This window comes from Lynx rufus, unplaced genomic scaffold (genome assembly GCF_022079265.1).
Source record: "Lynx rufus isolate CCGP_SWC_20201006 ecotype Redwood Valley unplaced genomic scaffold, mLynRuf1.p SCAF_4, whole genome shotgun sequence".
Lineage (NCBI taxonomy): Eukaryota > Metazoa > Chordata > Mammalia > Carnivora > Felidae > Lynx > Lynx rufus.
In genome coordinates, this window is record NW_025814856.1 from 136462554 (window position 1) to 136480538 (window position 17985).

The window sequence follows — 17985 nt, forward strand, 5'->3', positions numbered from 1 at the left end:
ACTAACCCCATAGACAAAAGGTCCCTATTTTGTTGACATTAGAATTTTGGAGAATGGACCCAGACTTACTTAGGATTTATTATGAGGGAAAATTATTGAGTGGGATAGATTTTTGAAAGAAATACATAGGAATGTTAATTTATTCAGTGCTGGTCAGCTTCCCATCCCCCTAACCCCACTCAACTTATTATAAATCCCATTTTTTAGAAGCGATATTTTAATATATAACAGTTTTAATAAACTTACATAATTAAATATATCTGATTATCCATGTTAAAGATATATAATATTTATATTATTATTTATATTATATTTATTATATTAATACAATAATAATGTTGATGTTAATATTTGTCAATATAAATATAAAATATAATAATTATATTAGATAAACATATAAAATTATATATAATTTTTATTTTTTCATATATATTTATCAAGCATATGTAATATATATTTATCAATACTTGGTATTTTGAGAGATATGACATTAAGTGAAACCATCACTGAATATGAATATTTATACATATAAATATATCTTAATATATTTATATATATAATGTATATATAAATATATAGTATATTATTATATATAAATACCAAAATGTTGATAAAACTTCACAGACATTTGTATTTTATTTTAAATGTAAACAAAAGCTGGAGCTAATAGCTTATTCTCCACATCTGCTGCCAGTTATTATTAAGACGAAGCTAAAATTGAGTACCAAGGTAAGGTCAGGATGGATGACAGAAATTGTGTTGTGTCAGGGATTGTCAGCAAGGCCACAGAACTGCTGTGCAGATAGAGGATGGAGCAAAGCCTTGAAATGGAACTGTGCCCGTGTGGTTCACAGAACAGCAAGGAAGTCAGTGGGGTTAGCACAGAATCAGCCAGAGGGTAGAGCTGTCAGAGGAGTAATGTGGGCTAGACCATTATTTGGGCTATTGTAAAAGAGTCTCAAGGACCTTACAAAGGAGCTTGTAAAGAGTAAGGCTTTTTTTTTTCTGAGGAAATGAGAGGCCATTGGAAGGTTTTAAGCAGAAAAGTGACATGATTTGTCTTAGTTTTGATGAGGCTACTTTGAAAATAGGTTGTAAAGAGATAAGGGCAGAAGCAAGGAAATGAGTTAGGAGGCTATTGTGCAAACTGGGCAGAAGATGATACTGGCTTAACCCAGGTAGTGAAGGAAATAGTCAAATTCGGGACTTTCTTTCTTTTTCTTTCCTTTTTTCTTTTCTTTTCTTTTCTTTTCTTTTCTTTTCTTTTCTTTTCTTTTCCTTTCTTTTCTTTCCTTTTCTTTCTTGTGCTGTGTGCATGCATGGGCATGCATGAGAGCAGTGGAGGGCAAGAGGGAGAGGGAGAGAGAGAATCTTAAGCAGGCTCCATGCTCAGCAACATGAGGCTCAATCTCACAACCATGGGATCATGACCTGAGCAGAAATTAAGAGTCTACGCTCAACTGACTGAGCCATCCAGGCACCCCTCAGGACATATCTCTAAGAAAGATACCACATAATTAGATTGAAAGTGGTATATGCAAAAAAAGGGGGAGTCAAGGGTGAGTCCAAGGTTTTCGGACTGAGTAAATGGTAGCATGAAGGTACCATTACCTGAGGAGATTATGGAAGAGACTGATTTGGGGTGGAGCTTGGTTTTAGAACATTAAGGTTAAAATGCATATTTGACATCTAAATTGAGATGTTAGTTGGTTATACAGGTTTGATTTCAGGGGAATGGGGCTGGCAGTGTAAAAACTTGAGGCCAGATGAGATTCCAAAGGAGAGAGTATGGATAGGCAGGGAAAGGGGCCAAGGTGTGAGCCCAAAGGCATTCCAACTTCTAGTGGTTGGGAGGTATTTTGTTACAGTGGTTATAGTTATAACTTTACATTAAATCTTTGGGGTTTTCTTTCTCTTATTCCCTAATGTGAGCTCTGATAAAATCAATGTTTTTCTGTCCTCTGCTGCCTCCCTTTTTTCTACTCAATTTTAGTCCATAGTATTACCTTTCTTAATGTTTTATCTTTGTGTTGTTAAATATGCTTATGCTTCTGTTAGCTGATATGTTATGTTTAAATCATATCTTTGACTTGTAGCTTTTCTTTGTAAACAATCAGTGAATTTCCTTTATACCCTGTTTCCTTTGTTTTGTTTGGGCTTTACTTATAACTTTTCTTATTGTCAGGGAATATAACATACTTTAATTCTCTTTCTCAACTCTAATTTCCACGTTAGTTTAAATTTTAGTTCACAGTCTTTTTTCATATAAAGTCTTTGCTCATTGATAGTCCTTTTGGTGAAGCTTCTTCAGTCATCCTTTGTATGATTTTATACTAGTTTCTGCAATAATGGCTCATGAGAACAATATTATCTGACTATATCTCTTTTTAACTGATCTCTTCTTTGTTAGATGAAGATAATATTGAATCTACCTTGTTGGGTTTTTGTGAGGATTAAGTGAATGAATACAGTTAAATCACATAGGACAGCACCCAGCATAGACTGAGTACTTAACAAAGGTTAGCTGGTGATAATCTTTCCCTGACCTCCTCCAAACCCACCCCAACAATCTGAATTAGGTGCTCTATCTCTGTGAACCTCTACCAAAGCACTTAGCAGACTCTATTGTCATTGTTTCTTTTATTCCCCTTTGTATCTTGTGTGCATAACAGCAAATCCAGAACAGGAAGTGCTTAATAAATTTTGAATCAAATGAATTAATGTAGAATCCTTTAAAATCAGAATAGATACCCCTGCTTAGGATGACAGTTGGAGGCAAGTATATTCTGAGAGTGATCTGATAAATGATTTTACTTAATAACAATGGTTTTATTTCCAGACTTCACTTCTAATGATGATTATGGGAGAACTGGAGCCTTCAGAGGGTAAAATTAAGCACAGTGGAAGAATTTCATTCTGCTCTCAGTTTTCCTGGATCATGCCTGGCACCATTAAAGAAAACATCATCTTTGGTGTTTCCTATGATGAGTATAGATATAAGAGTGTCATCAAAGCATGCCAACTAGAAGAGGTAAGTAATTATTTGACATATTTCTGATTTTTGAATGTGACACTTTTAGCCTACCTAAATGATACAATTAGTCCTCATTCAATCAGTCTGTCTACATATACTAATCAAGTTTCCACTATGGACAAACTACTCTGAGTTAAATCAGTTAATAAAATATATGACCCCTGCTTTAAGAAACTTGCAAAATCATAGAGAAAGTACAATTTTATTTTTTAAATGATGGGCTGATTTGGGGGAAAAAATAATAATAAAAATTCTTTATGAAATGGAGAGAATTTTATTGAATCATTAGTGAGACAAATGTCCTCAATGGGCATTTATATGGCATGCATTTTTTAAAATATACTTCACAATAACAGAGGATTTTATTAATAATAAATAATAATTTTAATAACTACCACACCCTAATGGAATGAACATTAACCTGCCAGTAGAGAATCAGAGATAAAATTGTGATTACATTTTATCCTTTGGCCTTCAACATGTAGCCATATGACCTATAGTGACTGTAATTCTCTGAAACAGAGACAAAATGAAGATAATGCTGTTGACTCATTTTATAATATTGGGGAATGGGTTAATTGCCTGAAAATATGTGAAGCATTCCAAGTGGCCAGTGTGTGCATCTTGTGCTATTCAATGCATAAATTATATGGTGGAGGGTTCAATAATTACCGATATAAATATTAAGGCAGGGAATATATCATTATGAGGTTTATCAATAGTATTGCCTGAATAGAGATCTTGATTCAAAATCATTATCTTTGATAGATGGCATTTGACACTAGTGGATTCCTTTAAGTCACCTTTTATGAAAAAAAAATTTCAGTAAGAATAAAATGAAACTTAAAGTACAGAGAAAAGAAAAAGGCTAATTGTTGGTTAGATAGAAATGGCAATACTTACAAAAGAAGGATGCATGCTTGTACAAATGGCTCTCCATGTATATACTGACTCATTCCAGAGTAGTTTTTTAGAGCTCCATTCTCTTATTTTCTATACATGAAAGCATAATAAAAATAAAAACTATTGTGGAAAAGTATTGAATTTGTTTTGAAGAAGATACTCTTCGTTCCTCAAAAGCCCTTCTTCCAAGAATAGTATTTCACAAACGGGATGTTGAAACTCTCAGTAGATTTGTTATGAAAAAAATATTTGAGTGTTCTTAGAGACCACAGATATTTGTCTAGGTGGGGACTGGGATGTAGGAGTGGTAGTGTCTTGCAAGATAAATCATAGGCTTTATTTATTAGTTGCAAGGTGTTGGAAGGTTTATGGTAGGCTTTATTTTTTGCTTTGATTATGCCTTTTCTCATAGAAATAATTTTATAGAGGCACTCAGATCTTGATCTCAGGGTTGTGAGGTCAGGCCCCATGTTGGGGTCCATGCTGGGCATGGAAAATAAAAGATAATTTTATAAATGGTGATTTTCACCTTGATTCTACGAAGCTGAAAGTATATTTTACCCAAATTTACCATAGCTATATTAATAATAATAAATTTACCATAGCTATGTGAATAATAATAAATTCAAAGCTGTGGATCCCTCATTCATGAAATGAGTATTTGCTAACTCATGAATACTGTGCTGAGTATGGGAAAATACAGTCCATTTTCTAAAGAGTTCATGTTATAGTGATCTGTGCTTTAGTGAAGTATGGTATCTGAATTATATCTCAATAAAGCTGTTGAAAATAATGAAAGAAAGAGGATAAGAGCAAGGACAACATTTTCTTTTTCTGATTCTATGACCAACCTCAAAATTAATTTTAAAGTGTATAAGGCAGTGTTTTTTAGTATATTCATAGAGTTGCATACCCATCGTCACATCTTCAATTCCTCTAAAAGAAATGTCATTAGCAATCAGTGTCCATGTCTTCATACCTATCCATTCCCCACACCCAGCTCTAAACAACCACTGATTTACCTTCTGTCTCTAAAATTTTCCTGTTCTGGATATTTCACATAAATGCAATCATACAATATATGGCCTTTTGTACACAAGTAAAATTTTAAACTGGAAGAAGTTAATTAAGTCTTTATTTTGAAAACATTTGAGACTTGCTATATTTTATAAAAATATGAATAGAACAAGATCCTTATACTTCAGAGATTCATGGACCAGTAGGGGAAATAAATGTATTGGTAAAGAATGAATTGATGCTCTAATGGAAAATGAAAGAGCTATTTCTGTAGGAGTGAAAAGAGGGAGCCTTGAAATCGATCTGGGTCTGTCAGATGTGAGGAATAACCTCCAGAGGAGGTTTCTTTCAAGGCTAATGTCCTCCGGTGGAATGATTCACTATGGAATTTTAATAGTGACAAGAGTGAAACTTACGGCCTTGGAGGAATTTGTTTTTGATTAAGAACGTTAGAACTGCCAATAAAGTAGAGAGAAGGTTAGGCTGGTGTGAAGAAGTGGGGGATTGATGAATAAATGGTCACTGGATTATTGAGAAAATTAAATGGGATAAATATAAGGTGTATAACAAGGCATCTGATGTAAATTACCCCTTCAGTAAATATTAGATCATTTCTGCTTCCTTTTGAGATGGAGAATACTGCCACAGAGTATGATATAAAATAAATGTGTCTGAGAGTTCTTGTGAGTAAGTGACTACTATGGAAACAAGATGGAACTTGGTTTAATTAAGACGGGGAAATGTTTTGGCCATAAAAAGTCATCAATGTGAATTTTGATGATGACAAAATGTTTATAAGAAAAAATTTAAGAAGTGGTTATCTGTAAATATGGTAGTTGTTCTTTATGACCCAATCAACAAAAGTTGGTATATTCTATGGAAGAAAACAGATGACATTGGACAGTCTTGAGTCCAGGTCACATTGGTTCCATACTCCAGAAGTGGCAATGGGATTGGGAGGCGAATCCAGTTTCTAAATGCCTTTCAGACCCCAACACATTACTTACGTGATTACTCTGTACCAGACAATGTTCACTGTAGTGGGGTCTGAGTGGGTACAAAATAAAACCTTTATTATCCCTTCCTGCAAAGAACTAATGGGCTAGTTGGGGGGAAGCATACATAAAGAGATGCTTTCACTTTACTATAGCAAGTATTGTAATAAAGGTATTCTTAAGGCAGTACGGAAGCCCCGTTGAGGGCTTTTAGCTTGCCTCAGCATTTGGTAGAAACTTTCTCTACAAAGAAAGATGGATGAGTAAAAATGGGAAAGGCATTCCAGACAAAAGAAACTGAGCAGGAACACAGGATATGAAACCAATTGGTTAGTGCAAAGAACCACAAGCATCTTGATAGAACCAGAGTGTGACTGGGGGGACACTGAGCGGGGAGGAATGGCGCTGGAGGACCATGTCCTTGGGACCTTATAACCAGTGTCAGGAATTTGGTCTTCAAGAGCTTTAATCAAGGGAAGGATGCAGTCAGTTTTGCATTTTATATATCACTTTGGCTGTACTATGAGAAACAGAATTAAGGTGGATGCATTTTGAAACTTTGTGGGGTAGCAGAAAGAATATATATTTTGAAATCTGACAGAGTTGGATTACTAAAGAAAGTTGCTTAATCCTATTATACACTCAGTTTTGTCCTCTTTAACATGGAGATAATATTACCTATTTTGTAGTTTTGTAGATTTTTCTGATGCATAGAGAGTACTTAGTAAAATAACTAGTGGTGGTAGTAACTGTAGTAGTAGTAGCAGCAGCAGTTGCTATTCTGACTAGAAGAAGGGAGACTAATAGGAAGCTGTTTCAGTAATTCCGATAATGGTTATTATAGACAAGAAGAAACAGAAGTTAAGCAGAAGAATTGTGAGGAGATCGGGAATACCATATTTATGTACTATTTCCATCCACAGGAAGGTCATCAGGGAAAAATGGGCTTTCAGGGAAGACTGAGGGAAAAACCCTGAGGAAATGAGAAGAAGAGAGAAATTGGTTTAGGATTAAGGATTCCCCCGCACAACAGGAATTGGGAAGGGGGACACATAGGAATCCTATGTGTTTAGGAAGGAAGGATACAGAGGTGAAATTACATAGAACTGAGACATCTGAGCAAGGCAGAAAGATCGCAGGTCTTACTAACAATATTTCTAGTGGGGGACACCACTAAGTGGGCTTGAATAAGTAATTGTTGATGATGATGAGCATTTTGCTTTCTTAATGTACAATTCACTCTTCTTCCTCTTTGTTTTATTTATGTTTTATTATTTTTAAAGTTTATTTATTTATTTTTGAGGGAGAGAGAGAGGAAGACAAAGAGAATCCCAAGCAGACTGTGCACTGTCAACATGGAACCCATGTGGGCTCGAACCCCGCAACCGTGAGATCATGACCTGAGCTGAGGTCAAGCGTTGGACAGTCAACTGACTGAGCCACTGAGGCGCTCCTTCCTTTTTGTTTTAAATTGTCAAAACACTTAGCTTTTCAGTTCTAGTAATCTCTGAATCCTGACTCCCTGTCCTTTCCTGTCCTGCTGACTTTTGCAACTAGTGCTTCCTAGTCATCTTATTATAGGCAAAAATATCCAGCATCCTAAATTCTTTGTTCTTGAAACTGGAAAATGTAGTGGGTACAATGAGCCTATTAGTGTGGTAGTGGGTACTCTTCTCATTGCTGAATAGTCCCTGTATGCTGTTATCTATCCAACTACATGATGAATTGCTTGAAAGCAGTGATTCTAAAAAGTTTATGTTGGTGTACTCCACCTAGGACTTCGATAGGCAGAATGGTAAATTCTTATTAGGTGACTATTTCAGAAATACTTTGGAGTAGGCATGCCAGTTACAAGAATTTTCCTTGGAACGTGTTCTCCCTGAGCCTCACAGTCTCAGGGCTGGAATCATGACACCAGCATACTATTGCTGGAGTAACAAAAAAAAAGTAATTGGAAGTTCTGGATGGTCTTACTCAGATCAAAAGTTTCCCCTATTTTCAGTACTAAAGAGTTTCCAACTTTTGTACTTTTGTTGTCATTGTTAAACAAGTATTCCTCACCTTTTTTAAAAAAAAAGGCCAGTGAGAGTCTGCCAAAATGAAGTTTTTATTTTTTAAGTGTGGAGGAATTTGGAGCATAGGAACATGAAATACCTACAGAATCCCTGAGGGTTAAGCAGCTGGTGCCAGCAAAAGAAACCCTTGATGTATTCTCTATGTGGCCCCATCACCAAATACAAACATTCATGATTCAATATGTTTTCGTTTTGACTGCCAGCGTTGATCTGTTTCTTAATGTGCTCCAGCTAGACTTGGAAACTGGAGATGAGAACGGAATATTTTCTTCCTCATTTTTGTGTTTTTGTTCAGCTCTAGTATCTACAAAGCACTTGCGTATGTGGTGATGCTTATGGTCATAGGAGTAGGCTGCTAGGTGTAAATCTGTGTGGATAGGAAAAAGTATGCACAACATATTTCACATAGTTTTCTGATTTCAGTTTGTTGAAAACTATTCACTCTGAGGGATAGCTTAAAGACTTTATCGCAGGGAAGGGCACGGAGACAGCTCTGGGCTGATAGAATAACTGGTAATGTGCAGACATGAGTGAACAAGTCAGGTGCAGTCACGGTCAGCTCTGCTTTGGGAACATCTCCATGTATGGGTTTACAGTTTCTACTCTGGAGCCAGATTATAATATAGTGGATTCCTAGGCAAATTTATAGTTATTTTTAATTTTTAATTTTTATTATTTTTTTAATGTTTATTTATTTTTGAGAGAGAGACAGAGTGCGAGAGGGGGAAGGGCAGAGAAAGAAGGAAACTTAGAATCCAAAGCAAGCTCCAGGCTCTGAGCTGTCAGCACAGAGCCCTACGTGGGGCTTGAACTTAGGAACCCTGAGATCACAACCCCAGCCGAAGTCGGATGCTTAACCAACTGAGCCACCCAGGCGGCCCTATAGTTATTTTTAAATACAATTTTATATTTTGGTGCCCATTAACTTATCCTCCCATTTTTTTTCCATGTTGCCAGACTACCTTTAGAGTTCTAAATATTTGTACACTTTTGTAACCAGCACTGGAGATTCTGCTAGCTTAAAAAGAGGAATCAGTGTAATTGGGCCCTCATTAATTTACTTATCCCTTAAGGAGATTGTAACTCTGTTTCGTTACTAAAAGAGGTCAGACTTCACTGTTCTCTTGTCTTTTTTTTTTTCCAGGATACTGCTCTTTTTTTATACACTTCACCAAAACCTTATCCTACCACAGAACCCCATAGCAGACAGCAAGAGAATTCTAGGCAGGCTGGTGTTTGGGTAAATGGGTAGTTGGACTGATTTTATTCAGTGACTCACTCTCTTGTAAAAGTACCTGGGTTTGGCTTTTATGATAGTGCGTGGTGGGAGGTGGGGCGTGGGATATGAGAAGAGGTCAGGGACTTAGGATATGTAATCGGTTTCCACAAAGTTGTTGAGATCCTTTTGCAACCACAAAATGGTCTTCATTAAGTAATTGTCTTGGCAGCCATTACATATGCATTGTAAAAAAAAAATATTTACTATGTAGGTTGCAGAATTAAAGTCTGTTTGTGTTTTCTCTACCACTGCTGCTTGGCAGTTTTCATCTTTAAGTCACTGGAAAAAAATAAATTGGGAGAAAATTTGGCAACAAGTTACTAAAAGAAAAAAATAACTTGGGAGGGAAATTGGCAAGAAGTATGAAAAACTTGGGAGGGAAGTAAGCAAAGAAATGAGTTAGTGACTGGTCTGGAATATAAATTCCATCATACAGATACCATAAGTCTAATTAAATTTGAATTTTACCTCTGGATCTCCAGATCTGGCCAAAACTAACCTATATGAATAGAAGCTTAACATTGGGATGGTCATTCCACCACTACAGGAGAATTCAGGAATATTCAGTTGGGAGATCTGTACATAAAAAGGAGCTATAGGAATTAACAATTGCATTCAGTAGCAGCCAAGACTTAGTGGAGATGTAAAAGAGATATTTGAAGCACATTGAACTATGTCCCCTAAACCAGAATAAACCACACTTAGTGACTGTACCTTGAACCACCTGCAATTTTCTCCTAATAAGTAATTAAGTAAGTCTGAAAGCACTGCCATTTATTTACTGTAATATGAAGCAAGTACATTTATTTTATAAAACTATTGAAACAGAACCAAACAGAAATGTCACTGTTATTTCACTTCATTTGAGCCCTGGAACTTAAACACACACTAGGGGCGCCTGGGTGGCTCAGTCAGTTCAGCATCCGACTCAGGTCATGATCTCACAGTTCGTGGGTTTGAGCCCCACGTCAGGCTCTGTGCTGACAGCTTGGAGCCTGGAACCTGCTTGGGATTCTGTGTCTCCCTCTCTCTCTCTCTGCCCCTCCCCTGTTCATGCTCTGTCTGTCTCTCTCTCTCTCTCTCTCTCTCAAAAATGAATAAACATTAATAAATAAATAAATAAATATAAATGCACTAGCTAACATCTGTTGAGAGAGCACATGTCAGTACTGCTATGCTAAATGCTTGCACACATTGGTCCATCAAATTCTCTCTTTAATCATCTAGTGACAACTTTGCTTAGAGTTTGCAGTCGAAGTGAAATTGTGCTGAATTCTAAAAGCGTGAACTATTTTTTAGGTATTAAAATTACAATTTTGGAATTAATTATTAGCTTGACATCTCTAAAACCAAAATAGCCCTAAGACTGCTTGTCTTAGTAAGATTTGGGCAAGTCAATAGAACAGTATAATAAACATGTAATTTTAATTGTCTGGGACCAGGCTATCTCATGAATATATATGAAATTAAGATATTTAAGCTATGTTTTCATATTTAAAAAAATCACTGAGTTTTCCAAAGGTCAAAGCCATGCTATATCATTATATATATATATGTCTAAGGTTTCATCCCTCTTGAAGAACTGGAATTCTGAGCTCTGTACTCTTGGAATTTCCCTTTTTGTAGCAGGGACTAATAAGTCAAGATCAAGGGAAGATTTTACACTTATGTTTTAATAGAACCTTAGAACCCTGTAATGTTCATAAAGGTCTTTGCAGGAAGGTAAATTTAGTTTTTCTAAAAATTCTGAGTATAAGTGTTCTCTTGACAAAACGGACCCTAGAAATGGCAATTGTATTACCATCAATGTCTTTCAGAACCAAGTCTATAATAATTTTTATTCAGAGGTTTAGTTAGTCTTGATTTAAATTCAATAAATTAAAAAGTTGATTTAAACAAATATTTGAGTTCCTACTATGGACACAGTAGTACATTAGGCACTCGGGATGCTGTCTGCAAGTGTAGCAAGGGTCCCTGTCTGCCATTAGTTTTTGACTTACAGGCATTTGAGGGAAAAGAAACACGTGTATATACATTCACTCATTTAGTAAATATTTGTAAGTGTGCCAAACTCTGGAAATTATTTTTTAAAGTTTATTTATATTTTGAGAGAGAGAGAAAGTGCAAGTAGGGGAGGGGCAGAGAGAGAGAGAGAGAGAGAGAGAGAGAGAGAGAGAGAGAATCCCAAGCAGGCTCGATGCTCATCACAGAGCCTGACATGGGACTCCATCTCCTGAGCATGAGATCATGACTTGAGCCAAAATCAAGAGTTGGTGGCTTAACCAACTGAGGCACCCAGGCACCCCCAAACTCTGGGAATTATTAGTGAACAAGACACAGTCCCTGTCCTCAAGGGGCTTTTATTCTAGTGGAGATAACCAAGTAAAAACAAGAGCAGTTTGATCAGTTCTATAATAATGATTAATATAGGGTCCTTAAATGAGTACAGAGAAGAAGCATTGAAACTGATCTTAGAAGTTCAGGTGAGGCTTCCCTGGAGGAAGTGATGTCTCACATGAGAGATGATGGATGAGTAGGAGCATTTCAGTAAAGAAGGACAGGGAAAACATTCCAGGAAGAGAACATAATGTACATGGCCTGGAGCCCAGAGGGAACACTATATATTCGAGGAGCTATAGTCAGCTCTATGTGGTTGGAATGCATAATGAAATGGGCCTGGAGCCAGGAGACAGCATTACATTTTTGCAAGAGCTCTAGACAAGACAGCAAGACTGGGTCTGGAAAGAGACGGGTATATAGTGATAGCTGAACTGGGAGAGTACAGTCAGATCATGGTTTCTGTTTTTCCTTTTGCCAGCAATTAAAAAAAAAAAGCCAAAAGAGGCAGAAAGACAAAGGCATCCATTTAATTTTTGTATTTCGTATAAGTAAATCCAATTGGTGAAATCCAATTCTCATACAGCATTCTAGCTGTAGAGGAGTCGGAGAAATATGGTAATTAGTGGGAGCACAGGAATGTCCCTGGGAGGAGAGCAAGTGGGTCTACAGAATCCTCTACAGTTGCTTTTCTTTACTGGGGGAAATGCCATAATAAAAACAATGTTTTAGGAAGATTTTTTTTTTTTAATTTATTTATTTAGTTTGAAAGGACAGAGACAGTGTGAGTGGGGAGGGGCAGAGAGAGGGTGAGAGAATCCCAAGCAGGCTGCACACTGTCAGCACGGAGCCTGATGCAGGGCTCAAACCCACAAAACCGTGAGATCATGACCTGCTCCAAAACTAAGAGTTGGACACTTAACTGATTGAGCCACCCAAGTGCCCCCAGGAAGATTCTTCTAATATAATATGCAAACTGAAGGAGGATAATGGAGATGTTGTGGTTAGAAGTTTATCAAATATTGTTATTCAAATTTTAAACAAAAGGAAGTAAAATTTTAAGAGACTTGTTGAAGATCCATAATTGATGGGACCAGCAAGAGAATCCAAGTCTTCTGATTCCTCTTTTTTTTTTTTTAATGTGCTCAATTAGGGTTATTGCTTATTAGATGAGAAACTCTATCTTAGAACCTAATGACTTATCCATTGAACATTGCTGACTTTAAGTTAGAACTTCAGGCTAGTTAATCTCACTATGATGGTAACAGTATTATTAAACCATTAAGATTGTAAGTCTGCCATTTGTACAGGAGAATGTTATGATAACAAAGACTTGTGACCTAATGGCATTGAGAATTCCATGACATAGTTGTGAAAACTATTTTTAGCAAGGCTATTTGTTTTCATGGAAATGATATGTGAAGCTACCATGGTCCTAAATAAGCATATCTTGGGAAAACCACCTATACTAACACACTTGAAATTTAAATAAATCAGGAAATTTCTTCCCCGATCTTCTCCCAAAATATCTTCTCCTTTTCCTTTACCCTTGAGGCAGAATCTCATGTTCATGTCCATGCCTCATAACCTCTAATTTAAGATATGGAAGTCCAGGGCACCTGTGTGGCTCATTTGGTTAAGCGTCTGACTTTGGCTCAGGTCATAATGTCACGGTTTGTGAATTCGAGCCCACATCGATCTTTACACTGGCAGTGCAGAGCTGCTTGGGATTCTCTCTCTCCCTCTCTCTCTACCTATGTCCTGCTCTCACTCTTGCCCTCTATCAAAATAAATAAATAAAGTTAAAATTTTTTTAAAGGTACAATTGATAATGTGACATATTTTTAAAAAATTTAAAAATAAAATATGGAAGTCCAAGTAGCTGGGCAAGTCCACATAGGAGAGGAAACCTCAGAGCAAGTTGAGCAGCTGGTCTTCCAGTCAGCTCTTGAGAAAATAAGGGTCATGGTGGTATTACTTCAGAGAAAACAGGTAAGAAAGTATTGAAGCTTGTCTCCTAAGGAACTGAATTACAAATCAGGAGATTTAGTTACTAGGGAGCTGGGAGACTAGTTAGGAAGTCCAGAGCAGGATCAACTATGGGATACTAATGAGCTGGCAAGGTACTAGGAAAAGGGTGCCTTATCAGGCATTGGATGTGTCCCAGAATCTTGGGTGGGTAGACCTAGAAGAGATAGAAAAGGAATTAACAGCTTCCTAATGCCAATTCTTAGATCAACTGAATCAAAATCACCTAGGGAGCTTTTCAAAAGTAGATTTTTAAATGTCATTTCAGAGAATCTGAAATCTGGAGTTAAATGAGTCTAATGTAGAGCCAGAATAAAAGAAACAATATTCTTTTGTTTGTTTCAAGTATCTTTTTTTTTTCCAAAATTTTATTTAATCAAGTATCTTTTCTAACTGTACTTCCTAACTGCACTTACCCAGGGGTACCTTAAATCATTGCATTTTGTAGGTCTTCCTTTAATAATGCTTATGTAGGGGCGCCTGGGTGGCTCAGTCAGTTAAACATCTGACTTCAGCTCAGGTCATGATCTCATGGTTCGTGAGTTCGAGCCCCACATCACGCTCTGTGCTGACAGCTTGGAGCCTGGAGCCTGCTTTGGATTCTGTGTCTCCTTCTCTCTCTGCCCTCCCCAACTCATGCTCTGTCTCTGTCTCTCTCAAAAATAAATAAACATTAAAAAAAATTAAAAATAAATAAATAAAAATGCTTATGTAGGGCTCCTGGGTGGCTCAGTCGGTTAAGCTCGGCTCAGGTCATGATCTCACAGTTTGTGAGTTCACTGTGAGATCACACGTTGGGCTCCGGGCCAACAGCTCAGAGCCTGGAGCTGCTTCAGATTCTGTGTCTCCCTCTCTCTCTGGCCCTCCCCTGCTCGCACTCTGTCTCTCTCTCAAAAATAAATAAATGTTAAAAAATAAAATAAAAATGCTTATGTTATTTTCAAATACAAATACAGACTTACACACATACAGAAATAAACACTAAAGAGGCTAGAGATATGAACAAAATTGCATATATACTCACAAGCTCATGCATAAAACCACATATATGTATGCATATATCTGAATATTAAGCAATGGTTTAATATTTTAATTTAATAATTTAATTTAATAGTTTAAACTTTTATTTAATATTGGTGACAAGACTGTAACATCCATTATGTAAAAGAACTAGCTTTTTGTACTTTTGTTGGCCACAATAAAAATTATACTGGATTTTGAGTTTTTTGCTATAAATCTGGCCAGTGCCAAATCTCAGGGAAAGAAGAGCTTTTATTTTTCAGGTTGACAAAAAGTTCTCACTTCTTATGCTTTCCAGAAGGGTTAATCTTTAGTCAGTATTTTTATGTACAGCTATGTGTATCAAGTTTGACTTAGGTCAAAAATTATCTTTCCTAATAAACAGAACTCCAATTTTTAATTTATGAATTCATTCATGTATATTTCCTGCTGTAGAAGTTAATCTCTGTTGATATATCATACAGAGCTACCCAACACTCTCAAGATAACACATCCACGTTTACAAAAGCTATGTGCAAAAATGGTTAATTAATTCTTTCTTCCTACAACTCTTGACTTTCTCACATTCTCTCCTTCCCTCCTCTCTCCTCCTCACCCCTTCTTTCTGTTCCCCCAACACTTCTTTTCTTCTCCCTCCATGCTCATTTTCCCTGTGTATAAAGCAAAAGTGCTTAGTAATTATTAAACATTAATAACACTGGCACTAACTGGCCGATGATTTACTGTTAAAGACATGCTTTATGGCATGTTATTCCCTCTAAAGTTCATGTGCCCTCAACCCAAGCTTCACACCCTGCTCCCTTACCACAAGCAGCTATATTGTCAAGGTTGTTCTAAAGAATGATAAGGTAGCCATAAAGCAAGGTTTATGATTTTTCCTATCTACAAAGTCACAGGAAGCTCAAATGTACTCAGCAAATATTGCAAAATTGCAAGGAACCATTAAATGTAACACTCCACCCTTTTCTTAAAGTTCTCCCCCTCTTTAATGTAATAAATGTATTCTCAAGTCAGAATTAATGAACTTTATGTTAGCAGTTCCTCTTTAACAACTTCTGGTTTGTCTGGCTCAGTTGAACCATATTAGGGTGGCGTTTAGGTGCATTTAAAAAAAATAAAATGGTAAACATTTGTGTGAGAAGTGCATCCATCACATTGAGTATAGAATGCTTTTCTTAATAATAAGTTAATCTTTATTGCACACTTATTATAGCATTACTTTGACCCTCTCTAGTATTCTTTATCTAAGTATTTTCAAAGTGCTTTACAATCTCAAACAGACCCAGTACATGCACAGAGTTCTTTGAAGATGGCATTTGCCTTTCTGACCAGCATTGTAAAGGAAATTACCCTAAAGAGTAAGTATCTGTTTGAGTAGGTATAATAACCACAAAATGCAAATTCCTGGGCTCTTCCCTAATTCATCTGAGTAAGAATAGGTACAACGTTGTTAACAAGCTCCCCACGTGATTCTGAAATAATCGGTCTACATACTTCACTTTGAGAACCAATGGTCCACATATTTTATTTTATCTGTAGATAAACTCTGCTGTCAGCTCAGGTCATGATCTCGCAGTTCATGAGTTTGTGCTCCTCATCGGGCTCTGTGCTGACAGGTCGGAGCCTGGAGCCTGGTTTGGATTCTGTGTCTCCCTCTCTCTCTTCCCCTCCCCTGCTCATTCTCTCTCTCTCTCTCTCTCTCTCTCTCTCTCTCTCTCTCTCTCTCTCACACACACACACACACACACACTCTCTCTCTCTCTCCCAAAAATAAATAAATATTTAAAAAAATCTTAGTCATCAATTTTTATTTAAGAAGTCAAATCATGCCCAGCATCTTAATGTCACTGAATGATTTCCTGTAACAATTTTTGTGGATAGCTCCAAAGGAACTCAAGCTATGTGCAAATAAAGAGAAAATAGCATTTGTCTCTGTGCACAGGTCTTCTCTAAGCAACACTGCTTGTTAAACTCATGATAGTACCAAGTGGCATAACTTTTTTTTTGGATTATAATTTTCACATGAAAGAAAATGTGCTGTGAAGGCTGAAAACCAACACCCTTAAGGCAAATATATTACCAGATTTGAGTGCCCTTAGTAATCAGTAAAGATAAAGTTTAACTATGTATACAAAACAAAGTGTTTTATATTTAATCAAATAGAAAAAGCCAAACACTAATAAAGAAATCTACAAATGATCAATAAACTAGGCAATCAGAGCAAGTACTCACGTTAGGAACAGGATGTTGGTATTACTAATATATTTGATCTTAAAATAATGAGCTTATTCACGATTCTATTCAATCTATTCCCACTATTTTGTTTCATTTGAAACTTAGCAATTTCCTATTAATTACACTCTCTAAGAAACTTATGAAATTATCCACATGTACACACATTTTTCTTCACAAATGGCTTCATTCCAGAAAAGGAGTCTAAATATACTAGCTCAGAACCTCAACTCTTTTCAGGTGTGGAAATCTTTTCTTTTCTTTTCCTCTCATTTCTTTTCTTTTCTTTTCTTTTTCATGCTTTTTAAAAGGTAGTCTGTACCACTAGGGTCCATTCTGGATAGGAAACATTATATGATAATATTCCTGTTTTCTAATTGCATTATTAGGGGCCTGGAGAAATTCTAAGTGGAACTTTATTTTATTGTTATTTTAGAGAGAGAGAGAAGGGTGGCAGAGAGAGAGAGAGAGAGAGAGATGAAGAGAATCCCAAGCAGACTCCATGCTTAATAAGGAGCCTGGCAGAGGGCTTGATCGCACAAACCTGGGATCATTACCTGAGCTAAAATGAAGAGCCAAACCAACTGAGCCACCCAGCTGCCCTCTAAATAGAACTTTAAAAAAAAATTTTTTTTAGTGTTTATTTGTTTTTGAAAGAGAGAGAGAGGGAGGGAGGGAGAGACACAGAGCTCGAGTGAGGGAGGTGCAGAGAAAGAGGGAGACACAGAATCTGAAGCAGGCTCCAGGCTCTGAGCTGTCAGCACAGAACCCAATATGGGGCTCAAACTCATGAACTGGGAGATCATGACCTGAGCTTAAGTCAGACCCTCAACCGAATGAACTACCCAGTCGCCCCTAAGTATAACTTTTTACCAAATCTTTCCACCATTATTCTTCTACAAAACCCCAACTTTCAAGTGGTTACTGTGATGAATGTGGTATGTACTTTTCCGATTTATTTAAATGAATATACATCCATTTATACATGTACTTATCAACAAACAATACTTAACAGTTTTGTTTGTGTAGTTTTAGAATTTATGTAAATGGTATACTTTATATACA

General features: G+C 36.6%; 1 protein-coding gene across 1 annotated transcript in view; it reads left to right on the top strand.

The window, feature by feature from the left end:
• Positions 1-17985, top strand: part of CFTR (CF transmembrane conductance regulator) — a 188051-nt gene that overhangs the window by 70965 nt on the left and 99101 nt on the right. Inside the window, exon 11 of the mRNA XM_047097293.1 lies at positions 2840-3031. Within this exon, the coding sequence (XP_046953249.1) occupies positions 2840-3031 (192 nt within the window). The remainder of the gene's footprint in view (positions 1-2839; positions 3032-17985) is intronic.